Raw genomic sequence first — 27,802 nt, 5'->3', positions numbered from 1 at the left:
AAGCAGGGAAATGCTTGCATGTGGAGGGTGGGGGTGGAAGTAAGCCCATGGTTTCTGACGAAGTGACGCCGGTGTGAAATGTGTGAGTATTGCACATGGGTGTAATTTAGTAAGGGCAGCAGCCTGCACACACGCAGGTGTGTATGGTTTTTTTTAAATCCCATCCTGGGGACCCTTCCTACCCACGCACCGGGGTGCGTGGGCTCCCAGCGGCTGCACTGGAGCTGGGGAGGGGCACCCCCAAACCTCCTGTCCTGCCCTGGGTGCCCCCTGTACGGCTCCGGGAGAGGGTCCCCCGGAGCAAGGGGGGGTGTGGGGGCTCCCCGCGCTATTCGCCTGGCTGCCGCTGGGGGTATCTTTGTACCATTTTTCAATCCAGCAGCAATTTGGAGTGGAAACGTGTAATAGGGGGAAAGGAGAGAAGAGAAGAAGAAAAAAAAAAAAAAAAAAAAAAAAGCAGGGTTCTCGGCGGCTTTAGCGAGCCGCGCATCCAGGAGCCAAAAAAGATTCGCACCCCCCGCCCCCAAATCCCCCTCTCCCCGCACCCACTCGGGGCAGCATCGCGGCGCGGGCATCGGGCGACGGGGAATTCGGCTGGAGGGCAATTTTGGGATCGGGGGGAGATCGATTGGATTAGCAGGATGATCGGCTCGCAGACGGGAGGGAAGTAGCGTTTGATCGCTGCTATCGCCTGCCTGATGGTCGGATTTCCATGGAGGTGGCTCGGCGCGGATGAGGCTGAATTCCGGATGGGGATTTCCAGCCCCCCCACCCCGATCCGAGGAAAGGGGAGAGAAAAATCTGTCAAAATCGCTCTAATTCGGAAGTGTCCGGGGCACGATTGAGGAACCTCCAGCTCACGGCGGCCGGGAGAGAGCGGGAGGAGGCGAATCCGGTGAATTTACGGTTTTCGGCGGCGGCGAGCCGGGTAAATCCGTGGATGCTCCCAGCGTGTGCGGGGGGCGAGCTCGGGGCGGGGGCTGGAGAGGGGGGGCGGCTCGGGACCCCTTAGCCCCGGGGCAGGGCGGCTGCGGGGCCGAGCCCCCGGGGGGGAGGCAGTTGCGGTGCCGGGGGTACGAGCCCGCTGTGCGTGGCATGGTGACCGCGGGCGGGGAGGTGGCGTTTGGGTGCTGCGGCGGGCCGGGGGTGCGGGGCTGCGCGGGGGCAGCAACGGGGGAGGGGGTGGGGGGTATTTGCAGGAAGATTTGCACCCCCCTCCTCCGCTCCGCACACCCTCCGCATCTGCTACAAGCGCGGCTCCCCCCGCCCCCGCACGAACTTTTCCTCCCCCCGCACCCCGGGAAGGCCAGGGCTACCGGTCGCCCTCGGGCCGGGCGCGGAGCTGCCGTGCGCGGCTGATGCCTCCGCGCAGCCCCGCGGCTCTGGCCAGGCTGCCATGCCTGATGGAAAGAATTTTTTATTTTTTATTTAATTTTTTTTTCCTCCCCCTTCTTCAGACATCTTCTCCCTTGGCTGTTAAGTACCGGTTTTTCTTTTTCTCCCCCTCCCTCCCTGTTTTCCTTACGGTCGCACTAGAGCCTCATCTTTACTTGCTGAAGGAAAAATCAATTTTCAGCAGGTTTAATTAAAATTAATCAGTCAAATTACTTAATATTAATTGACTTATAATTAAAGCCAGAAAGTTACCTTGGAATCAGGAGAAAGGATCTTATCTCAAACCATTTTAAGGATGCATATGGTTCCAGAGCAATTACATTAAAATAATTGTTTGACTAAAACAAAACAGAGCTTCATTAAAGTGTTGCGTTCTTGCTGCTGCAGGTGACACGACCTGGACAAGCTATTTTCTCCTGTAAATCTGCTGACCTTTTTAAGGAATATCCTTCCAGTTTGACAGTGGTTTTTGCTTTCTGGAAGGACAGTTTGTTTTAGCTCTAACAACTATGGTATTGAAAATCCACTAGTAGAAAATAGCAATATATCTTATAAAAGCTATAAATATAAAAGTGAATGCTTTTAACACATTTGGATGTTCTATGAATTTGAAATGAAGCAGATTTTTTTTTTTTTCCCCAGCATAAGAAATTGTTTAAGGAAATATTTTTTCCAGTCCTGCCTTCTACTGTGGCAATATTTGCATTTATTCAGAGCCTTGGTGGGACCAGACTGTACTGGTAAATCCACAGATATAATTAGTGTCTGAAAACATGCATTTGTGACAATGCTCAAAATAACTTTTTCATGCTCCCTTAACATATATGTTGGGTTTTTTTTCAGTTTGTTTGGTTTGTTGTTTTTGTTTGGTTGGTTGGTTGGTTGGTTTTTTTTTTTGGTTTTGTTTTTTTTTTACAGTAGCAGCCTTTTTGATGCATCTACAGACTATTGCTATTGGTGAAAGAGCAACACTGTGGGCTTTGGGACCTTCTCTCCCACTTGTTTTTGGGCTGGCTTAATTGAAGCAAAGGATACTTATAAAATTGCCTGCACTTTATTACAGGTGCCTGACAAGTGAAAGACTCATGCATGATATAATGAACATTTAAAAATAGACCCCATTGTTCAGGGCCCTGATTTTCAAAGATACTGATTCCCATTGACGGCACTGAGACTTGCGTGGGCTCAACAGCTGGAACAAGCAGCTCACTTTTGCATCTTTGAAATTAGATTTGCAGATTGGGAGCCAAAAGCTAAGTAGCCATGTTTGGAAATACTGGTTGGGAGGGCTTTTTCTTTTTTCTTTTCTTTTTTTTCATTTTTTTCCTCTCTTTTTTTTTTTCTTTTTCTGGTGCACGATGCAGGGTTAAAGACGATACTTCTTAGTTACTTTTGATCAATGACACCGGTTTTCTTAGACTGCAGCAATGTTGCAAAAGCAGTTTTGCAGTAAATGATTAGGGGGTCCTTAGATACCTATAAAGAGAGCCCATTTTTCCTGTACATTTCATGTGAATCGTATGCAGGCTGTGGGAAGAAAAATGAGGCTGAGGATAATCATGCTAAGTGTGCTGGGAAGCGGGATTTGGCTGAACACCGCTGTTTTGTGATTAACTGAAGTAGCAACGAAAGCCATCAGAGGGTGTTTGGGCTGTTTAAGGCAAGAAGTTGTGTAGAAGCGAGGAGAAGAGCTGCCGTCCTGATGCTGCTTTGGTTATCATACCCCTTTTTCTACGGTAGAGTAAGAAGATAATATCCTAGCTGCTGATACTTTAACATCCTTAACAAAGTGGGCTTGCTCTGGATTATTTGGCTGGAGGTGGAGCAGTCTGCTGAGGAGGGTTATTTAAAGACTGGGACAGAGCTGTAGGCAGATCAATTGATTTGCAAATGAATGAAGGATTTGAACATGGTAATGGTGGCAGTTATATTTTTTTACCAGTTTGCATATTTAATATCCACTGGCATACACACAAGCATAAACCACTCTAATTGTTCAAGTGGAGTCTGGGGAAAAGAGAAGAAAGCAGAGGCTTAGATATGGTCTCAGTTTGTAATGGATTGGCTTGCCTTTCTTTATTAAAAGCAAATATACATTCCTTTCTAATAGAGATGTAGAGCTGTATTACAGATCCTTGGCTAGCTTTGAATTATTTGTTTGATTTCATATTTATTATGTTTTTTTAATAACATGAAAAAGAAACTATTTAAAAATTAAATAGTGAAAAATAAGGGCAAAAAGAGACAGACGTTCTTTGAAAGCAAATAATGAAAAGACAACATTTTGCTAGAGATTCAGTAGAAATCTTTGTGTGTTTCTTTTAATAAAGGATGGGCAGTAATCAATCTGATCCAGTAAACAATATAATTTCCAATTAGTCCCAGATATCCATCCATGGTAAGTATAACAGGTAATGATAAAAAATGGATCCTGACTGATGAATAATAGCTGTTATAAAAGCATATTTCCATTAGTGTAGCCCTGTGTCTGAGCTCTGTGTTATGAAGGGATGCAGGGATGTATGCATTCAGAGGGGGATGCCTGCCCTGCTATCCGGTCTTTGCAGAAGAGTTTGTATGGGAGGGAGGGAGTTAGGGGATGCGAAAAGGAAAAAAAAAAACAAAACCAAAAACCGAAGCTGATGGGGAAACTTCATCATATATTCCATATTGAAAGCACATCCTGTAGTTTTAGTGACAAACCATGACATTACATTCCCCAGAATGACTACTGAGTTATAACAATTACAAGGGGATATCACGCTGACTTCTTGGTGACTCAGCTCCACGTGTCCACCTGCTTCTGAAGACCCCACATGTTTTCCAACAGGCTTTTTTTTTTCATAATTATTAATTGCTGGGTAATGATGTGCTGTGTATTATGCAGGGGTAAAAAGTGACTAGCTGGCTACTTATTACCATGTTCAAGTCTTTCTGCGCACCCACTCTACCGTGCCACTTTTCACTACAAAGCAAAAGGTGGTGTGAAGGGACACCATCTGTGTGACACCACGGGGCACAGTGTCTACTGTAAATATCCTCACTGTAATCAAGCCTTGTAAGGGTCTGGGCTGCATACATCAGTGTAAACTGTGGTTTTTTTTCCACCCCCGTGGGCAAATAATAGATAAGGTCATTAAAAGAAAAGCAATTGGAGTTCCCTTCCCCCATTTATTGAATTCTTCTGTTTTGCCCTCATAATATTTTCTGCATACATGGTTTTAGTGCTGCCTTTGGGGAGTCTGTTGCTTTCCATTGATGCTTGGTTAGGTCTTTTGCATCATATTAAGGGAGAATGTAATACTTGGAAATTAGCAACACATGACTGTAAAATCATAAAAGTGATCAAGGAGCCTATACAAATATTGTATTTCAAGTGACTTGTATTCCTTTAACCAAGCAGAGCACTTAAATAGCAATTTAAAAATATGTTTTCTAAATCTCCTCAATCACATCCTGCCTAGAGATGCCATTAGCCCACTTGTTGAACTGGTTCTGGGAATTTATTAAGGGCAATACATTTATGTTGTATTTTATACTTTTATTTAATTCTATCTTCTCTGAAGCTTTTAAGTTCAATATCTGAACTTAAAATCATTCTTTAACTTCTGCCTTCCCAACTCAGTCCCCTAGTTTCCAAAAAAGTTCTTGAAAGCAGTGAAGTGTTAACGTAGGCACATAGCTTTGCACATATTCATGAGGAGAAAGTGACAACTTATTTGGGAGAAACCTTACTCCATGCATGTACTGAATATTTTGACATCCCCAAACCTGTGTAAAATAGGCATTGTGGGATGGAGCTTTTGTTTCTTCAGCTGCTTTCACAAAGATGGGTTATTTCTGTGGAGACTTGGGCCTCCAAGTAGTCGCCATGAGACCCTGCTGCTGGGTTAGGAAACACTTCGGTTGCTGGAGTTGTGGTCAGCATGACCTGGATGTGACCACAGGGAGACCTGAGACCTGTTGCTGTGATGTAAATAAGTATCTTTCTTACAGATAGCGGTAGAAAATGAAAACAGGACAAGGAGCTGAATGATAGGAGCTACGCATGAAGTCAGATGGAAAGAGTAAATCTTTGTAGACATTTAATGGCATTATATTCTAAGCTTTTGGGAAATTTTATTTGAAAATTTTTTTACAACAGTAAATATAGTCTGTGCTCTATCCTCTTTCTATTTCATGTGAGAGAAAAATTCGTCGTCTATGGCACAACACTTTACTGCTACCATTACTGCAGACTTTATAGATCAGAGATGTGTCAGCATGTTAGCTTTAGCTGTAATGCTTTTTTTGTGTGAAACCTTATGGGCCTTGCAGCCACTTTCTCATACTGACACTCGTAAAACGTTCAAGTTCTCATATTTATTATTTAATTTTCTTCCTAGATAAAGCAAGAGAGCTCTTCGATACATGAATGTGAAGCCAAAAATGACAGGCAGGCATGAATGGGACTAATGAGTTTTAATAATGCACATATTAGAAACTGCTAAAGGAAGTTTAATTAAGAAAAACAAGTTAAGCATGAAATTAATTCTGGAACAAATACAAGTAAAGTCACAGATGTACAGAATGCTACATCACAGGAAATGGACTCTCATGTTGATAGATCCCTATAATGGCAATATTGCACTCGAAATGTAGTGTGCACTCTACAGTTCTGGAAAGCATGGTAACACCAGTCAAGAGCACTTTCGAAGTTGAGTTAGAGATGTTGGGTTTGTGATTAACAAATTATATTTATACGCCTGTGGATTTTATGATGAGTTGGAATTTGATCTCAATTACCCTGATAGAATTGAGGCCAGAGTCTGATCAAGCAAGAAAAGCATTTGCTCTTTTTTGTGCAACAAGGAAGTTTGGGGTTTTTTTTTTATGGGGTTTTTTGTTGTTGTGTTGTTGTGGTTTTTTTGTTTTTTTTTTTGTTTTTTTTGTTTTTTTTTAAAGTAATCTTATTGAAGAGCTAGTTATTGATCTAACTCTGCAACAAGGGTTTTGCATGCTCTGGAGCTGTTATTGCATGGCATCCGGGCAGAAAAACAATTTATAGACAAATCTGAGTTCATTCAAGCATCTTTGTTTTCAGAGTTCTTTCTCAAGAAATTTGAATAACTTCATTTTAACCTTTTTTTTTTTTTATCTTGAATTCCTAATGCCCCAAAAATAAGATAAAAAAGCAGTATCTTATGAATCTGATATGAAAGCTTGCCTTAGGTAATGAACTAGCATTAAAGACAGTATTATTGTTGACATTGTAATTGTATTAAAGATAGCGAACAAAAACCATTTTACTTTTCTCATATGATTAACCTCAGTGAACCAAGGGTTAGCCACAAATATGTATCAGCTAACTAACTTTGGTACTAATTCGATAGCTTAATTTTTCACCTGCAAGAGACAGCAAAACCACGTGTAGTTTCAGGGGCGTCTGGGTGGGTTCTCATGTACTCTGTTAGGGTGATCAGATGGGAAGCATGTGAATGTTTTATAAAGTGTTAACCAAACGCGTTAAATCCCCTTGACTTCATGAGATACAATATGCAGATTTCAATACTGAGGATCTCAAATGAGAAACATCGGGGACATTTTTTTCTCCAGTATGACCTCTGATTAATGTGAGTTCAGTTCAATTTCTACAGTAGGTCAAAAAATCTTCATGTCCTGCAGCACACTACTGCCATCACCAGAATAGCCATTTGATCATTTAGCTGAATAGTTACAGTACGCAAGAGTGAGTGTAATGTGTGGTCCATTTAAGAGTTAACCGTAAGCTGCTAAAAGGAATAAAGGTTCACTTCAGTGCCCATTATATTCCAAGCCAGTGCATCTGTCATTTTTAATTTAAATCTGTATTACTTAGCTGTCTAAAACTTTACACATAAGTGACAGAGTTACCCATTCTTTCTGTTATGGGTAAAATCACTATTTCGTTACCTACTTACTGTGCAAAATGTCAGCAGCAATAGTCCACGTTAAAAAATTGTAGCCAACTTCTGGTATTATAAACAGTTACTTCAACTAAGAAGTTGAACTACTTTAAGAAAATGATTTATTGATACAAGTAAATGGAAGATAATAAGACTTAAGTGACACTCTTCTTCTCATAGGTTTAATTTGTCTAGTTCAAAAACAGCTTAATAGAAAATTATGATCAGAAGTCTTCCTATTTTGGCAAACTAAGTTGCAGAAATTATTTAAAGGGATCTTTTGATCATGAAAATACTAATTAATAATGAGTGAGCATTAGTGAATATTTCCACTAATGGGAAAGAACAAAAATATAGTGAAGCTGAGAATGCATGGCAAATTTAAATGAGTCTTATAACATCTACTCGGTTTAATTCGACTTTTCACTGATTTGTGCTACACCATATTGAATACTGTGTTTTTTACTCATTTCGTTGTAAGGTTTTGTGTACAAAACATAGTATCAAATAGAGGTAAATGTGAGAATGGCACTGAGGAATCAGTCTCTCTGATCTGGGAGTGTTTAGATAGCTTGTAGCATCTGGAAATCCTTACCACTGGGTTGTTTGCAGATCCATGATGTGTAACACTTGTAACTTCACACTAACGTGGGATGGGATGGTGACCCCATCAGGATCATATCATATTCGTACCTTTCTTGGCGATCTCAGCAAAGGTTGTGCATCTCAGTAGGACTGGGTTTGTAGATGCTTTCTGGAGCATCCAGAGCTGTAGCTGCTCTCAGGTGGAGGGGGTCCTGGCATGCGGGTGCTAACCAAACCCTGCCAGAGCTGGATCCTTCTGAGGTGTGCGCTCAGGGTTGTGGTCTCCTCTATTGTCATCTCATACACCTGTTTCTTTAAAATGTGCGTAGTTCATTTCTTGAACTAAATACATGTAAGTCCCTTCCCTTCACCAAGTTTTTATGGAAATACCCAAGAGCTGGGTCTGTTTCAAAATCTTTACTACTACATATAGAGAAAACACTCCGTATCTGACATAACACTTCCCTTTGCTAACTTGAAATGTGAAAGAAGAGATGGTAAATTCTGTGATGCATCTCTTGAGGATTTGTCTGATCGTGTTTACAATTGGTGTGTCACAGCGACCTGGTGTTCAGCCGGGGTCAGAGTCTTTCCTTTAATGGCTTCTGTTTCTCTGGCCACGTTCCTGTTTGGCATTGCAGCCTGTTTTAGAACACGGATTTCTTTTTAGAGACATGGAACATCTTTGGGCTCTTAGTTCTAAGTAGAGAGTGGTGTAAGTAAAAATGGATGCAAATGTAGTTGGTTCTGCAAAGTAGCATTTGTGTTTTGAAATGGCGTGGCATTGTGTGGTGTTCCAAACTCTTACTTTCTAGGAATATTTGTGCAATTGGGTTTTACTTGCAAAATAGAGATGGAAGGGCATTTTTAAGCATGCGTATCAAATCACAGAGTACATCTTCAGCCAAAAAGAAAACAGCTGGTGGTGTAAAGATATCACAGCAAAGCCTTTACATGTGCTGAAGCTGGCATATGGCCAGAGGCCTTGGGTGCCACCAAAGGTTTTATTAATCCACTGGAGCTATTGACAGGTGGTGCAGTTCCAGACATCCCTTAAGATGCGAAGCTCGGTGTGTGAGTAACAAAGAGGAGTTCGGCCACTTAGGTTTGCAGCACATGTGACCTGTTGTGGGATGCCCTGTGTCATTGGAAATGCAAAGACGCACTGAAGTTATCTCGGACTGCTTGCTCCTCGGCATACTAAATGCCTCTCTAAAGTATTTCAGAATCTGAGCTATAAAGTAATTTAAATTCAGAAAGGAAGATAATAAAATAATAGATGAGAGAAAAAACCTCTATATAGTATAGACCATTCCAAAGACCGTGAAAGACTTTATCAAATACCTTTTACAGTAGAATTCATTTGCGTTACCACAGGGAACAATCGTGATCCACACATCTAGACAATAATAAAATCTGAAAACATTTCTCCTCCTCCTCAGATCCACAATATTTTGATGCTGAAGCTTGCCCCAAATTGATTATCCATTACTCTTTAGTTTATTCTCCTGGCAATCTCCCTGATCATTCCTGCTCCTGTTTATTGCTTCTTTCTCCACTGATTCCTGTTCAGTCATTTCAAGCCCAGGTACCAAGGGAAAGCCCTATGTAGATCATCTGCTGGAGGACTAAGGAAAATTTTGTCCAACATTGACTCTGAACAAGTAGGACATGCTCCAGGCCAGATTCCATGCTTGCCTTTCCACCTAGTGCTGGAAATAAAAGTTTGGCATAAAAGTCTCAAAAGATTTGAGCAGTCTCAGTTGATTTACTTGCGTTGAGTTTGAGTTTTTAATGTTACAACTTCAGGGTAGCCAGTGACAGGCTTGAATGTTTGACCTCTCAGTCTCAAAAATAAACTAATGCTTAGCTATTTAAAAAGAAAAGCTTGTGGGGAAAAAAAAAAGCACATCCAAAATTCAAGTTACAACTACAATGAAAATCTGTTGATTTCAACTCTGCAAGTGCTTTACAATTTACTGCCCCGTATAGCCTATAAATCTGTGTACACTGAAGCTAGCCACTACCCAATGGTTAATTAATTAAGACTAGTCAAACACAGCATTGAGTTATATTCTTACCTTTTTAGCCTCCTGTCTCTGTCTTAGAGTAAAACTGTGTCCATGGGAGGCAATGCAGAACTTTAGGTCACAGCAGAGGTGTTCAGCTGCAGTGGCAGAACAGCCGATGGACAAGCTTAAAACTATAGCCCAGCTCAAGGATTTGCTTTGAATTTACATTGAATTTACCATTTTAGATATCAAAAGTGTTTTAAAAAGTTGTCTTAGATCTGAAAACATGTCTATGACTTTTAGAGTGAAAGTGCTGAATGAATTATTAGCAGCATCTCGGTAATTTTCCACACTGAACCGACTCAGCAGCTTGAAATGAAGAAGGATGCTATTGTTTGGCACAGCTATGCTGAATTTGGTTTGTCCTCAGACCTTCCCCGTGCCATGTAAATTATCAGGAGGGCTACTGAGAGTAAGTTCCTGCTATTTACAAGTTTGAGTTGGAGAAAGAACAGAGAGTACATTTTTCCACTCCTGACAGGGGAAAAAAAAAAACCCAAATGTGGATTTTAAGACTTGGTGGAAAAAGTTTAAATTTGTGGAGGTTTCTCAGTACCACTAAGAAATAAGCTCCCGTCTTTTCATGACTTTCTGTACCTCAACTGAGAAGAGCGAAGTTGTACTAGATGCCTTCTGCTCTGGCACCTGTCCATGTGCTCCATCTTTACTATTTCTCAAGTAATAGCCTACCACCTTCAAAATTTGAAATGCAACAAAGGAACAGTCTTCCAAGAGGCAATTGTCTGCATGCCATTCTGCGTAAGTTTATTAAACTAAATGCAAACACGTACACCAAGTTTGGAGAATTATTTTCTGCAGCTAAATTGGTGTGTTTCCAGCAAACGCCGAGAATTTGAAGCTGGAGAATGAAGGATATAAGCCTGTTTGTTAATGCAGTTTCACAGTGAAGGTGTTAGAATTAGCAGAGAAAGAAAGAGAGAGAGAAAATTGTGGAAAAGCTTCATCTATCTCCTTATTGCCTCCTGAGATAGATTGTTCAGAGCTAAAGGAACACTAGAGATGAACCAAATCTCCTGCTGTCCTATATAGCTTTTACAATCTCCTTTTTAATAACCCAAACTGCAGGGTAGTCTGACTATTAGACAAGCCGCTCTTTTGAATTCTCTCTACAATGTGTATAGACATGATAAAAAAACAATTCTCATTAAAGCTGCCAATGCTGTTTCAAAAGCAGGTGGTTTAAAGTGTTTCCCCGTACAAGGCAAAACACATTTCTTGTGCCTTACACACTGCTTAATAGGGAGTGTAAGATTACACTGCTATGTTGTGTATAACACTGCATTTTAAATAATAGGATATCGTAAGTCGTGTTGGAAATATGTTGAACATGAATATGGAAGATGTAATGATATGCACTGAGCAATTTTCAGAAGTGCTGGAACACAGCCTTGTGTGACAACCTCTGCGCTAAAGTAGTTGAAAATAGAATCTGGAATTTGAGATTATACAGTCTCTGATCCTAACTGATTATTTTTCTAGGATACTGTTCAGTCAGCATGTGGATATATGAAAGATAAGATTTCTCCTGTCCTATGGGAACATTTATTGTTTATATTGTAAATTAAGGATGATAGGGATTGAGTGCATTCATCACGCACTTTTGTTTTTCACTCAAGTCAATAGTTTGGATTGGTCTGAAGTAAAAATTCCGATATACAGCTCCATCCCTAAACTGTCTGTTCACATTTGTTTCCAGATCAGTTCTGAAAAAAAACCAACGCACTGAGATCTAGCTGTACTTCTGTGCAGATGCAGAGTTGTAATTCACTTCAGTGGGAGCAGATTTTGGTCCTTCATTGATGTGAACGTTTCCCTCTATAGGTGTTTGTCATCAGCTATCAGAAACTTCTGAAATAAGAAAGCCATACAAAGTATGGTAATTCAGGTTATCATGAATCAGAAAAGTCATTCATGTTATCCTTACAAATATGTTCCAGTTGCCTCTATGTTTTAATCAGAACTTGTGTTTTAAGATGAACAAAAAATGTTTGTATGTATTATAATCTGCTTTTAATTAAGTAAAATGCATCTGAGTCTTCAGTATGCCTATCTTAATTTCACTATCTTCTGTTTTAAGAAATAATTACTTTCACTTTGATAAGTCAGCTTCTGTAAACAAGGTGAAAATTGATTATGAGATGATTAAGTTAAATAAAACATTAACATTAGCATTTATGTCATGTAGCCTGGCAGTAAATTACTTATTCTTAAAAAGGTGGATTTTAAAAATGTATTTTCTGAGAGTCCTGATCTTCTGAAAAATCTCTGTAAATTCAGCAGGTGACATTATAGATAATCCAGTAATCAGTGTTTCACCCGCCATTTCATCGGCCCGTAAACTACTGCGGTTTTACTTCCATGACTCTAGCAACTATTAATGTATGTACGTAACTTGTGAAACATCTAGTTATCGCTCTGCCTTGTGTTAGCTCTTTCATACTAATCATTTATTTTCATTTTCTCCAGGATATAGACCTGCGGCTAACTGGATTTGATTTGTAAGAGGGGATTCTGCAGTAAATGGCTGCTCTCTTCATATTGCTGCTATGGAAAACAGAATTGTCAATAGGATGTAGTCTGATAAATAGTGCTGAGTGAAGATGCAGCTTCAATAAGTGTGAAATCAATGGAAGATACTTACCGCATGAAAAGCCTTTTGAGATTTTTCTGACAGGCGCCTATTTAGGAAACCTGATCCGTTTCCTTCGGTTGCGCTGTTTTGACACCAGTGGATACAAATCAGATTGCTTCATTGTAGTTACGCAACTAATGTGGGACCATGGCCTTTCCAAGATCCATGTGGCTGAACTGTGTATGGAGAGCGACGATAGTCCGCCTGTTACACATGGGATTGAATGCCACTTTTGCTTTTTGTATACTTGGATTTTTGCTTCACGCTGCAGCTGTGTCCTCCCAAAAATTGGATGATACCAACCCAGTGGTGACCACCAACTTTGGCAAGATAAGAGGGATTAAGAAGGAACTTAATAATGAAATTTTGGGGCCCGTTATTCAGTTTCTTGGGGTTCCATATGCTGCCCCTCCAACAGGGGAGCGCCGCTTTCAACCTCCTGAGCCTCCATCTTCCTGGGCAGATATCAAAAATACCACCCAGTTTGCTCCAGTGTGCCCCCAGAACATTATAGAAGGCAGGTTGCCTGAAGTCATGCTTCCCGTGTGGTTTACTAATAACTTGGATGTAGTTTCCACCTATGTACAAGATCAGAATGAAGACTGCCTCTATTTAAATATCTATGTCCCAACCGAGGATGGTGAGTTAATAGCAGGCCAAACAGGGAGATCTTTTTATTTTCCTGTTCTACGTTCTAACGATATTAATTAATGTGTACTGGTAGCATGCATGGCTTTCTTTGTTTGCATGCCAGCATATTACATGTATGCATGCTGCTTTTCTGTGTATGCATCTGTCCTTGTTTGGTTTTTTTTTTCCTTTTTTTTTTTTTTTTTTTTTTTCTGTCTACGCTCATTTTTTTTTTTTCTCCCACAGCACGTGTATTTTTAGGTCAAAGTTGGTGCCTAATTCTCATTGTCACCCACTGACTTCTGGGAAGATGCATCAACATCTTATTCATTGCATGTGCAGGCACAACAAGTTGAGAATCTTCCGCACCTAATAAAGCAGGTCATATTTAAGTTAGATAGTGGTGTTGCATGCTCCTACTGTCTGTGACGGAGCTCCATGTTATTTTCTAGTCTTCTATTCATTTTTCAGTCAAAAGAATATCCAAGGAATGTGCCAGAAAACCCGGCAAGAAAATTTGTAGAAAAGGAGGTATGTATAAAGTGGACAAAAAAATAAAAAAGTGGGGGAAAGATCGAAACCTTGCAAAGGAAGATAAATAATACAGCTGAAAGAGGCTGAGTTGCTGATGCTGTGAAGTGCTGCTAGGGAATATCTTGCCCGAATGAGGCCAGAAAGGTATTTAAAGAGAGGACCCTATAAAGCAGATGAGAAGGTAACATTTGTAAAGCCTGAGCTGAGTTGCACCCAATCATCTCTCTTGCGCTGTCTCACGCCGACCCTATCGGCAGCTTCTCTATGTTGGCCTCATGGTTTGGAGGACTGGCTGTCACTCATACGTAGACACGGGGTGTTGCACGGGCAGGTGTAGGCGGTAGCTCTCGTGCTGGGGCCTGGTACCATTGCTGTTGAAGTTGCTGGTGTGGCTCCACAGCTCTGTATTCCAGCGGTATGGCACAACACCTACGAGGTATTACAGCAAAGCAGTGCTGAAAATCTGCATTGACTTTCTACGTGATACACCTTGTTTTCTTGGGACAGTGTTAACTTTCCTGAAACGTAGATGTGAAAACCTTTTTTTCGTTTACATGCTTCTAAAAGTGAGCGTTGATTTCCTTTATTGTGTGATTACAGCTCTCTTAAAGCTGAAAATCTCTTAATATGGGTGTAGGGAAACGTTAAAATATTGTGACATGGCACTTTGGAAACTAGGCTGCTTTTGGAAGCTTTGGAAACTTGTCTTCTACCTTTTGTGTTAGATAGTGTGGGGGAATTTGCAGATTCCTTTGTGAACATTGCAAATTCCCAAAGGAATTGATATGTGATATAGAAAGCATATTTTGGTCCTGATTTAAAGTAGGTATTTGGTGCTAGTTTAAAGTACTAATTTTGTACTAGTTTACACCTTTGTTTTACATAAAATTATTTTTTTTATTGCTTTCTTTAAAATAATGTGTTATTCAATAGCTGGGCTACATTTGAATCTGGAATACTTTTTAGGGTAAACAAAGAGTAGTGTGGACATACACAGTTGCCTGTGAGCTGTAATCCATATTTTTAATGTCAGTTGCTATATGTCCCTGTTATTCCAGAGCAAATACATTTCAGGAAAGTGTCCTAGAAGGAAATTGTTTAGAGTTGGGCAAAGTTCAACTCTGTAAACACTGTATTGGGTTTTTAAGGTGATATCTAGGCTTCTAAATGAAGGTGGCCTTATTTTCCAAGGTTTTTTCCAAGCAAGTTGCTACTTGATTGTTAGTTGTAGCTAGTTGTTGTTAATTATTAATTGTAGTTACTCAATGTATCCTTTTTTAGATGTCTAAATCCACTTTCGGTGACTTAAGGCAATTTGTTTTTAAAGTGTTGGGCTTTGAGGCAACTTCTAATGTTTTCCATCAGGGTGTTTTTGCTCAGTGCTGTAAAAATACAGTTGTTTAAGCTGGATTCCCAAAGTTGGAAACAAAGACAATCAGGGTACTGTGAGCAACGTCACTTCTTTGCACATCTTTCAAGTTAGAATAACTGCTGTCATTTATATGCATTCAATTAATGTGCAGTGCTGCAGCAGTTATTACGCAGGTCATCAAGCGTGTGTAATTAGCTGAGCAACTTTCACTTCCTATCACCCAGACGCTGATTCACAAAGTCATAAATAAAGATGCAGATCTCCATCATTGTTCTCAGGAAGCATCTTTTCCTATGAGAGAATATATTAAAACAAAATAAATCAGAAAAGTAACAAAAATAAAGGGAGGGAGAGCCCAGTCGATGAGAAAGTCATGTTTATTGTCCTGTGAGCCTGAGGGAGAATAAAGAGAGAGTTATTTGAAATTCAGTGGGTACCTTTCCAGTTAAATTCATTGCACACACAGCACAATAAAAAGCAGCCAAAGCCTACCTTTTCCTGTTGGTGGGTACAGAGATCTCCTGAATACCTTCAGCCTGGGCAGCTGGCATAGCTGTGGTAGTCCCTGTTCTCCGAGTAACTCGCGCTCTACTCACCCGTATGTCGCCTCAGATTATCCTTGGCGTGGATTGCCCCCATACCTAGCAGTAAAAGGAATCACGTGGCAGAATAAAGTTGCAGAAGAGTCACAGCATCTTAGCAGCAACAGCAGCTTGGAAATAGCATTGGTTTTGTATGAAAAAGAAGAAAGGCACAATATTCTCTGTCTTGCTGGATTTTTAGGTTGCGGTCATTTTGTTACATTTAGTGATGAAAATTACTTGGAAGAGAAAATATGAAAATAAAAGGTAGACTTTTGCACCATCTTTTTAGTTAATAAAAGATATATAAATTCAAAGTAACTGAACCAACAACAGTACACTATCTTATGTATTGTTTGATTATTTTTTATCACCTAAAATAGATACGTAAATTAGTAACTATACTTACAGTCAGCTGAGGGACATGAGAAAATTCAAAATTGTGAAGAACAGGGAGTGATCTGATGAAGACGGATGTAGAAATGAAAGGAGTTGTATCTGTGAGTCATGCTAGAGACTGTAACGGGCGTTCTGACCATTACCACTTGGTGGGATTTTGATGAGCACGCTGCAGACTGCAAAATGATAGGCTGGAGCTGGGTGAAAGGGAGTGAGACAATATAGCATGCTTTTTGCTAAATAAGGGTGCTTATATTTCAGTATGCTTCTTAATCTTCAATTTACTGATTCAATAGATGAAGAAAGATCATCTGGTTTTGTGTCTTTTGCTTCATGTATGTGAAGGCCAGAGGTTACTGCCTCTGTTATGGGAATGCATACAAGCAGAACCCCCTCTATTCACTAGGGCCAGTTTTAGAAAATCTGTGCAAAGGCATTTAATTAATTCTGTGTTATTTTCTTTGAGGCTAGACTCCATAATTCTAAATTTGAATAGGACCTGGATTATATCATAGGTAGCACCATTTTACTGACTGATAATAATTTTACTGTTGATCATGCGGTATTTCCTGAATTTCCTGACAAACTTTTGCATCATTTCTAGGAAATACCTGAATAGTTTGGTACTCCATTTGGGATTTCAGATCTCTATTTTACTTTATAGTCAAACCATGAATATTCTACTTGTGATCCAGAATGACAGAGTAACTTATTATCTCTTGGGAGGACTGTACATCCTGCTTCAGCTGTATGCCTGTGGTTTTTCAATACTGTATATCCATTTCTTTGCATTGCAGCAGTTCGCACCTTGAATTTCCTACTTTAATGACAACTATATAATGAAAATCTGAAAATAATCGCTAACGTGACCACTAAAAGAAACCCCAGGTATTGTGTGTTGTGCACTTGGGATGATAGTATGCTCTCCATTCTGAACCTGTACTAAAGCCTCCATATCGCCTAAAGGTATCTGAATGTGAAAACGTGGATGTGTAGTTTTTGTAGAGCATGTGGTATAATGTCATGGAATTAGGCACGTGCAGGTTTGGATACACTAGTATTTGTAGGAGAATTGGGAGTAGAATAAGGAAAGAAATCACTTGATCCTTACTTTTATGTTTAGGAATTATCAGTGGCTAAGAGACCGCCCAACATCAGTGACTTCTCCACATGTGGATTCTGTTTCTTATTCTAGTCGGTGCGGTGAATGAATTTTAAATGCAAAGAATCATGATCTGAACTACCTCATCTGAGAGTGTAGGATTAGACAGCTCTATTAATATTTATGCCTCCTAATGGGATACTTGATTTTCAGAGCAAAGCTCCCAACATCATACTTTCTGGGTTATGACTGTGGTTACTATGGATGTGGAGGAACACATATACATACATACATACAAACAAATACATTCTTGGATCACAAATTACAGTGGAACTTGGAACACAAATCAAGTGCTATAATCTCACCCTGCTTTGATCATTCATTGTTTTCAATAGGGAATAGGTTACATCAGTTGTGATCTGTAAATGGCGCTGATAACTTTGAGGCTTTTAAGCTTAGCAATATGAAATATTTTTTTTACAAATTTTAGCAGAAATGAAGAGCCCAATTTAGCCTGTTACCCTGTGTTTCTGCTGAGTGTTTGTTTCAATACTCCGTTTATCTATCCTAGAACTGTTTACTTATCATCAAATTTTGGAAAAGAGAAAATAATGCAACATGTGCAGTTCCTATGGATACATTAAGTGAACTTCTTCCTGTATAGGTGTTTCAGCTCTGAAATCAACCAGAAAAGGACAAGCTGAGATCTGTTAAAATATGTATTTCCACTGGCAAAATTTGTAAATTGATTATCAGATTCTTTCTAAATGTCTAATGTAGAAAATAATAGCAAAATAGCGGTCTTCCAGTACCTCAAGGGGGCCTACGAGAAAGATGGGGAAAGGCTGTTTAGTAGGGCCTGTTGCAATAGGACGAGAGGTAAGGGTTTTAAAATAAAGGGGGGTAGATTTAGATTAGATATTAGGAAAAAATTTTTTACGATGCGAGTTATAGAACACTGGAACAGGTTGCCCAGAAAGGTCGTGGAGGCCCCGTCCCTGGAAACGTTCAAGGCCAGGCTGGATGAGGCTCTGAGCAACCTGATCTAGTCAGGGATGTCCCTGCTCCTTGCAGGGGGGTTGGACTAGACGACCTTTGAAGGTCCCTTCCAACCCTAACCATTCTATGATTCTATGACTTGTTGATGGTATGTTGTCAAAAATGATTGAAATGTTCTTTCTCCATGGCCATATAAATGATAAGTATGAAGTCTTAGATGTGAGCCTCCATCACAGTAGACTGAGTGTCAAAATACATTGCATTGCCAGTCAGCTAAGAACATGCATTTGTGGGCCATTACCAGGGCTCGTGATGACTTGAAGAGTGAGTGTCGAAGCCCACAGAGCTACCTTAGTGCGTGTTCTGGTGTGTACCAACCATCACAAAGGGAGTATATCTTCATTAGGCCACTCTGAAATTTCATAATGAATTCTTTGCCTGTCGTACGTTTGTATCAGCAGTTGCCTGCACACAGTTGAAGTTTTGTCCCCATTCATCCCTCCTGAAGAATCCTCATCCTCATTCTGACCTCAGGAGGCCGAACCTCATCCCTGCAGTATCAGCAGGCGCAGATTTAGTTCATAGTCCTGAAGTCCAGTGCTATGCACTACGACACCAAGACTGTTCTATTTTTTCTCTTCCTTTTTGAAGCATTGTATTCCTGTTTTTTGTTCCTCAGACACCACTGCAGCATTTCCTATTATACTCGTAATACATAGAAGAAGATAATGAAGCAAACATTGTCTTGTACCGACCTTTTCATCCTTTCACAGGCTAAAGCTGTTAGTGTCAGTTAGCAGCGTTTTTCAAAGAGGAGTAGTAGGTTTATGACATATTTGAAAGAAAATAAAATACTTAAACTCTGATGTACTTTCTACAGTCCCCTTTCTTGGTGAGCCAATGCTTGACAATAGGAGACTTTGCAGACTGCGTTTTAAGACTCCAGTCATCTTAAATGCCATCAGCACTGGTCAAAGTCCTCTGTAAATGTCTGGTTGCTCAGGCTCTGGGTTCTTGCTGACCACACAGTCGTCGTGCTGTCATTGCTTGGTTCATATACCTTGACAGTGCTTATAGCTCGAAGAGGTCTTAAGTTCTGATCTAATTCCATTCCTTGTCTGTTATTTTACTGCTTGCTTTTCATTTTCTACATCCTCCCACATGCAGGCTCTAAAATACTACTGTTACCCTGATAATACTAAGTGGGATAAAACTGGTTTGTGCTTCTTCCCCGGCCTTTCTCAGCTTGGACCAGTTGTACTCAGTAAACAACTATGATATGGTTTTCTTTTCAATCTGCTATTTTCCAATTTATCCTTTAAAGCCAGAACAGACAAATATTATTAAAAATAGCTACACAAGTATATTTGTACATTTTCAGGAGGAACATTTGAGTAATGTGATTTTTGGATAACAGTTATTTTCTGCTTGCTTTTTTGTAATTTTTTTTTTCCCCTGGATGGTGGTATTATTCCTTTGCTCTTCTCTGTGTTCATGCTCTTAATTTCTTTGTTTCCTTACAATACGCATAGATACAAGTATTTTTAGTATACTTTGTGTATTTTTTTAAGCTTGAAACATGATGCTTACATGTGTCAAACCATTCTTAAGTATCATCTCAATTATAATGTTAATAATCTGCTTATAACTTTGAATATTGTTCCAGTGTAATTTCAATTTTTTTTCAGATTCTTTTTACTTCTAATTCTTTAGCCCTCTTCATTTTTACTTACTTCATGTTGTCATATTTACATGTCTTCTCTGCTTTGATATGTATAGTATTATTCATTATGCTCTGCATTCAGAACCCAGCTGCTTTAATGCGCTTAACATAAATGAGATTTGTTTTTGGGATATCAAACCATTGCCTTTTGTTTTAATATATCTTATATTACTTTCTCATGCTTGCAATAATGAATATTTATCCTAAAAAGAAGCAGCATTGAACAATACAAGGCTAAGGGAAGTGGGACAAAGCTGACTTTAAGCCAGTTTGCACCCATCTTCTGCCACGCTGCTGGGACCAGAGGGGTCTCTGGGCAGAACCAGAGCCACCTCAGGGCTGCTCTAAGCGAATGCAGAGATTGCAAGACACAAGGAATCGGAATAGCACAGGTGCTGCTGCTGTTTTGCCCTTCCAGGGTTTTGCCAAAGTGTTTTGAAACATTTCAGCAGCAACAGTAAATCATGTTGCTAATTCCTCTGCTGTGGGAATTCCTTTAATATCCCTTTACGCTGTCAGAGCAGTAATCAGAATCTGCCCTGGCAGAGTTTTCTCTGTGCTTTTTATTGAGGGTGGCTTTTGCCTTTCCCATACAGTAAATGCATAGTAAGTTTAAGCTTTTGAAGAGAAGAAAAATTAACTGGCTGAAGAATTTCTGTCTCTTTAGCTGCTAAAGCTCTGCAGAAGTTCCTTTATTGAAACACCATTGCCTTGTAAAGGTCAGTCCACCAAGGCAGATGGAGGGACACTGAATCTTCTGCAGACTTTCTGTGTTAGCAGGGGTATAGCCAGCATATTCGACCAAAAAGACACATTTTGGGAGAAGATCATAGCTGGTACGACTGAAAAGCTTTAGCAGCAGCTGTGCTGGAGTGCTGTGCCCTGCAGGAAGGCTCGCTGTCCCTTAGCAGCTGTCGGGGACTCCTCTGCACATGGTCGTCTATGGTGGTCCAGGATCCGTCCCTTCACGTTGCAGAGGAACCACAGTACAGTCTGTGTGCTGTTGTGGGCACTGTTCACATCTTCCTTCTCTCAGTGGTAACTTACAGTTCACTGTCTCGTGAGATGCTGAGCTATCACAGGATTATGAGGTCTGAGTGACATTGATGTCAGAGGGTTTCGATCAGGCTCTGCAGAGGCGAAGTATTGAGGTTTTTTGATATGATTTAATATTTGTTTAAATAAGTTTTTAAATCCTTATTTATAAAATAATATATGCATGGAAAAATCATATATATAGTATATATAGAGAGAGATAATCTAGTAAGGCAAAATCTATAGGAGACAGCCATTTATTTTTTGTATTTATTTTCTGGAAAGCTTCCATTTGTTAAATTTCACCCTTTCTGTAAAGGCCTTCTTTAATTGTTAGTTGAAAATCAGGTATTTATGTAATTACCATAATTATATCTACAAATCTACTGTACTTGCAATTATTTCATTAAAAATTGTAATTATTATACAATTATAGGGGATAATGACGTCCTTGTAACATGTTGCAGAAGCCCTAATTAAATGGTGGCATAAATGAATTGGAAGTGATTTTGAAGTTTTGAATATTGTTTTATCAGAAATATCAGAAGTGATTCATCCACATTATGAACTGGCAGTGAAACCCATCCAAAGTTATTTTGAGAAGAGATTTCACAGAGCTCATGGAAAGGGATTTGTCTCTATTGCCTTTCTGTCTTTACTTGCTCTTCTCTATATTCTTACACCTAAAAACTGTCTGCAGATTTTTAATTGAAAGGTGCATGGTATAAGAAGATGATTGCACAGCTTGCTGAATCTTTCTAGAAGGATCAGCCCAGAGCAAGTAGGATCTATATTGCAAGCACAGTCTGCACGTAGGCATCCTCCTTCTACTCAGAGGGAAAAACCTATCTAACAGTTGGTTCAAGATGATGCAAAGACTCCACTAAACATAAGGAGTTTTCATTACGTGCTGAGTTTCAATGATCTACTTATATATTGCAATATCCAAATAGTGTAACTCCAGGTGTTGGGGAAAGAGGAAAGAAATGTCTCTTGTAGCACAGATCCATGTGAAGCTCCAAGCTCAGGAAGTGGACTAAGCAGCATGGATACAGAGGAACCCTATGGACCATCTCCCTCTCTCTCCTTCAGAGGGGATGGGGAATGACAGGCAAGGAGAACATATGCCAGAATCTACCAAAACCTCAGGATCACAGATTTCTTGTCCTCTTTCATGTCAACCTTCTGTAGCGTACAGATGATCTCTCTTCTCTCTCCAGTTAATTTTAAAAGTCATTGAAAATGGCAGTAAGGCATATATGATTTTTAGGCTTATGTTATCATTCTGGTTTTTAAAATCTATCTCTTAAGTGATGAGGGTATAACAGTGTACCTATGGCATGATGGCAACCATGCCGCCACCCTTAGCATGACATCTGCCTCTGTTTTGCCTCTAGAGACAGCACCTTGTTGTCGGGCTGAGGCTCTGGGCAGGCTGGAGCTATCTACAAACCAGCTGGAGTGGCCTCCCATCTCTCTTGCACCCGGCTGCCTACCTTCCACCTACCAGCTGGGGCTCCTCCTCCGGTCTTTGCTCCCAGTTTTGTTTGGGGAATGACTTAAACGCATTCTTCCCAGTTACTTCAGATGCATTCAGGCAGGTTAGCCAAACCTTCTGTTTAATTAACTTAATTCACGTCAGCTTGTTTTCGCTCAAGCCTGATTAAGGAGGGTTTGCAAGATCTACTCTGATGCAGATGTCTTGCAAAAGGATGAGAACAAAACTCCAAGAGGCAGGGGAGCCTGGAGGTAGCAATAGTGTCTTACTGTGCCCCAAGCTGAAGAAAGACCACCCATCCGTGGCATGGAAAAGAGCTCCCTGGTTCTACCATCTTGTGTCAAGGTTCCTTGCTAACACGAGAACTGATTTGCTCTTACTCTTGCCCAAGTCCTTGCTTTTCTAAGGACTTGCTGCCCATTAACCAGAAGCTGAGCACTACTGTTGCTGTCAAGCTTCCTTCCAGTGCCCTGGCAGGGATTTTTTTAGTTTCTGACAACACTACTCTTTGCTTTTCAGTCTTTAGTATATTAGTATTAACGTACTGAACAGGCAAACAGAAAACACCATTCACTAACTGGATCTAGCTGAACCCATGAGAATTTTGTCTCTATTCCCAAAGCAAAAGTTTTAACGAGATGGACCCAGTGGTAAGGGAACATGAAACATGCATTTATCTATGTATATGTGTATACATATACAGTCATAAACAGATTTGAAAGCTCAAAGGAAAGCTAGTACAATTTGTCTTACTTGATTGCAGAATTGATATTGATTCGTATGTTTTCTTATTTATTTTGAAGTGCCAAAAATAATCTGGAGAGTTTTTTTAAAAATCTGAACTTAGTTGCTGAAGGCCAGAGCTAAGATACTGATATGAGCTGAATGGATATTACGGGAGATTTTGCACATTTACCTACTCCAAGACTGTTCATTAACGATAGTACCCCATGATCTATGTGGCACTTTGAGGCCATGCAATATTGCTGCGTATGCTGTTGTAGAGACAGGTTTACTTCAGGAAATTTCACAAGAAATCATCAGCCTCTAAACCTAGACTTTAAAATCTGAATCCTTTCCTTGTTTCTCTGTGACGCTGAATGCCTATGAAGTACCCCTCCGTTTGAATCAATTAACCGCTGCGCTACGTGGAACAGGAAAGAGAATTAAGTTTGTTTTCTACACTTTTCAGTCATTAAGTGAGCTGCTCGTTAATGACAAATGGATTACTTTTGCCGGAAACATAACTTTTGAATCAAAAAACAATTGCTCTTCTTAAGTGCCGAAGCACCTGCAGTCTCTTTTATATGAAGTCTCCATAGATGAAGTCTCACATAAAGGACGGCACAAAAGATGCATCGATTGTCTTTTCTTTGAAGTGCTGTGAAACCCTTGATTAACTGGCAATTCTTGCAGTGCTGCAGTTGCAATTCTTTAAACGTTGAAGGTATTACCTGGCCAAAAGCACATTATGACACCAGATCATGGGAAATGGGTGCTTGAGTTTTATAGAGACACGGATGATTGCTGCTGAGGTCACAGTAAAATTCCTCCCCCATCCTGAATCTGGGCCTGTTAGCAGAAATCCCTTGCGTCCCCTTCTGTGTGCGTTATTTTCTTTGTCGTTCGCATGCGAGAGAGAACATTGCCCCTTGAACTGTGAAACAGTCGTGTGTTTTTGACAGGCTGATTTTGTTTCTGTTCCTGACATCTGTGAAAGATGGCTGCCGAAATGCGGTGAGGCAGGAGAGGGACGCTCGCTTGCGGAGGTGAGCTGGGAGACAGAAGAGGAGCTGAAAGAAGCAGGACGGGGATTTGACAGCAAAGAAGGCTCCTGACACGCGCGTTGATGCAGGTGTACGCTGCCAGGCAGCGTGCAAACCGAGCACAGAAACAGCCTTAAAAGGCTCTTTCCCTTTAGGCGAAGTACGGCCAAGAAGAAGGCAGTGCACAATTCCACCCTGCAGTTTTAAGTGCCAGAAACTATTTTTCTCTCCAGACTTTGCTAACGTATATTAGTTGCTGTTTTTCTGCCCAGAGCTTTGACATACTCAACTACAAGCTAGTTTGGCTGGGTATCGGCACAACAAACAAGCAGCAGTCAAACGAGAGAGGAAGAAACAGATGATTTACCAGAAATGCTCCGTATCCCCTTCCACGCTTGACATGTGCAACGTGCAGGGGGACTGGCTGTCACCCCTTGTCCAGTACCTGGCGTGTGTTAGAGGACGCATCACAAAATCGGTTTGACCTGAGGTAGAGCAAGGGCTGACCCTTAATATCGTGCGATTGAAAATAGATAAACTCGGCAGCAAGTCGGATTTTGGCCCGTCGTTTGAATTATGAATATTCTTCTAAATGCTGTCGCTTCCTTAAAGAAATAGAGTGGTTTCTTTTGAATTTTAAGTGACTTTAGATTGATATTCTGTGTGAGTGATTATCTGGCTCAGTGAATACTGTTGTTATTACTCGCCCTTTTGGGTGTTAACCTCCTCGCTGCTGAAATCTCCGAGTGCAATGTGACATTGTACCGGTACTCAGGAACTAGAAAGGTTAAGAAGCCATTGAAACACATTCAGGAAATGTCATAATCTTCAGGCTGATGAAGTGCTAGCCTGGAAGAGAACAAAGAAATGATAATAATAATTACATTTACTTTATGCTTGCAAAGAAGACAGTTTGAAGGAGAGCGGGCTGTAGATGGTAGCTCATTTTCGGTTCTGCCCCCATTAGTTATGTCACATTCCTGCTTTACTTCTGTAACCCCAGAAATGTGCTGTTTAAATGGAGCTTGCTTGCTGAGGGATGTTTTGACACAAAGCCAAATGTCCCTTTCCAGTCATTCTGGACCTCGCTAGCCTTTTCCCATTGCCTCCCTCCTCCCCTGGCTAAGCAGCATCTGGCCCTCTCCCTCCAGTGAACTTGTGCGACTCTATTTCAAAGTATAGATTTAGTTATTAAATCTGGAGATAAAGTATGGATCTGTTCCACTAATCAGATACTACAGTGATTAGAGCCATAGAGGTACTTGGAGAGATCAATTAGATTAGATTATCAAATCATTATGAGCAAACTCTTAAAGACAAAGCAATAGGAAGTAATCTTGTGTCACTGTATTTCTTTAGAGAATATTTGTGCTCTCTTATTGTTTGTTTGCCTCTGGTTTATTTACATGTGGTAAGACCGCAGTGGCACTGAGCCTCACGTTCAGAAGTGGGTTGGAGGACAGAATAAATAAATTTCTGCAGTAAAACTGTCTCTGTGATGCTGGTCGTAGGCTAAAACACATTAGTGTTTGTACTCTGGGTGAGAAACTACATGCACATGGAAATCTTACTTTATAAAGCAATTGGGCAATTTCTTGGGGGAACTCATTTCAGACCTCTGGGGTTAGGCAGGAAGCCGCCTGCTCTCCCACCAGCCTTTTATTATCTCTCTTATCTCGTTCTGTATTTATTATTTGGACTGGGTAATCTTATTTGGACTACTTTTATTGCATAAACCCAGAGTTGTGAACCAACACCAGCTAATTCAGATAAAGGTTTGTGATTCATTCTTTAGTAGTTTGTTCTTCCTCCTGTGAAAATGGTTTTCCAGCGTATGTTAGCCATTCGTGTCAGTCCTAAGCCTTGAAGTTGGGTTTTCTACAGCCTGCAGTGTTGTTTTCTTAACATGTGTATCTGTATATCTCTGAGCTTTTCTTTATTAATATATATTTCAGTAAGTACTCCAGCTAATGCTAATATACTGTTTTCATGAGAGAATTGGCAGAATAGTATACATCAAAGGCAACAATTAGCGTATTTTCATTTGACTTGTTCAGCCGATTAGGTTGTTAAATTTTGCATAGAAAATCATTAGCATGTTTAATTTGGGAAAGGAAGCTCTTGGAAGAGGAGTTGTGGACGTAAATCAATCAATGAGGGGGCTCTCATACAGTATTACAACAGCAGCTAGAGCTCTGAAATAGCATTAAATGTTTTCCCTTATTATAAACTGTAAATGCAAAGAGGTGAAAAAACTGCAGGATTGTTACTGGCTTAGGAGTTAACAAAGAAGCTTCTGATGGCTTTGTCTAAAATTATAATCTAGAGTAAGACTGTATCATATTCTTTTCTTACTGAACACTGGCATAGAAGTACAGGTTTGTGGTTGCAGTATACCCGCTCTTCTTTAAATGAAGGTGAAGCACATCCGAATCAGGCTTGAAACAACATAGTTTGTGGTTGGTTTTTTTTGTTTTTTTTTTTTTAATTTCCTAAGAACTAGTTCAAGAACTGTTGCATCGCAAGTGATGTTGCAACTGTTACAAATGTTACTTGCTACTTCAGAATTATCTGAAGTTGAAAAAGTGACAGAAAAAACTGCAAAGTACCTTTTTTCCCCCCATCTTTACTGAGAGCTTGTGACCTGACATTCTGGCAATTTAGAAACAGCTGTCTGGTATTAAATCCATTCAAAAGAGTTTGGATTTTGACCAATTAAAGTCAAAGAGGAAAGGTCAGGAATCAACACCAAAATAGAACAAATATTAAGTAAAGATTCCATCATACAGCAGCTAATCAGGGCTTTTGTGTGCCCTGCTGTGCCAATATCTATCCAGAAGCTAGTCATTATGTCTCTTCTAAAAAAGAACTAATTTTGAAGACTTCACTGCACTAAAATCAAGTAATTTACTGCCCTTTTTTTACTGTGTTTTTATGATGTTTTGCCTGATTAAACGCTCAGTGCTAGACATTGTGGCTTCTGGTTTTGTTCCTGCACTTTTCAGGTTCAAATTTCTTTGAGTGCATTTACTATTTTTTGGTGCCAAAGTACTTGATTGCCTTCATAAACTAGGATATTTAGTGGCAAAACTGACATAAGCGTCAGGATTACATTATTGATTATTTTGAAGGCACAGAAATCCATAAAGTCCCTTCCATTGTGCTCCAGTGGAAAGCACCTGTGCCCATTTGCACTCAGTGGGTGAATTCATGGCCACATAAAAGTCAATCATGAAATTCAAATAAAGTTTTACAAGGCTAGGCCCAAATTTCCGTATCTAAAAGAAGAACAGACGTAAGTTTAGAGGTAGATACAGGGGATTTCATTGTTTGGTAGATGTTGAAAATTTTGCCTGAGATACATAAATATCTTTTCCCTTTCTTTGTCCTTTTTTCTTCCATTGTTTTCTTCTCGAAATAATTTCACATCTGTCATGTATCACAGCCTCTCCTACAATAACACATCTCTTTTACCTTATTCTGTATTTTTTTTCTATGTTTCCTGCTCTCATAAGCTTATTGTGTCTGATTTGT

At 40.1% G+C, this 27,802-nt stretch overlaps 1 protein-coding gene across 2 annotated transcripts in view; it reads left to right on the top strand.

The window, feature by feature from the left end:
• The first annotated feature begins 401 nt into the window (after positions 1-401).
• NLGN1 (neuroligin 1) overlaps positions 402-27,802 on the top strand; it is a 318,349-nt gene continuing 290,948 nt past the window's right edge. For both annotated transcript variants that reach the window (XM_086754723.1, XM_086754722.1), the window contains exons 1-2: positions 402-928; positions 12,464-13,269. In XM_086754723.1, coding sequence (XP_086610849.1) covers positions 12,777-13,269 — 493 coding nt within the window. In that variant the 5' untranslated portion in view covers positions 402-928; positions 12,464-12,776. The remainder of the gene's footprint in view (positions 929-12,463; positions 13,270-27,802) is intronic.

Source organism: Chlamydotis macqueenii, chromosome 9 (assembly GCF_036417535.1).
Source record: "Chlamydotis macqueenii isolate bChlMac1 chromosome 9, bChlMac1.mat, whole genome shotgun sequence".
NCBI lineage: Eukaryota > Metazoa > Chordata > Aves > Otidiformes > Otididae > Chlamydotis > Chlamydotis macqueenii.
Note: the sequence above shows the minus strand (reverse complement) of the source record. Positions and strands in the feature narration are given on the sequence as shown.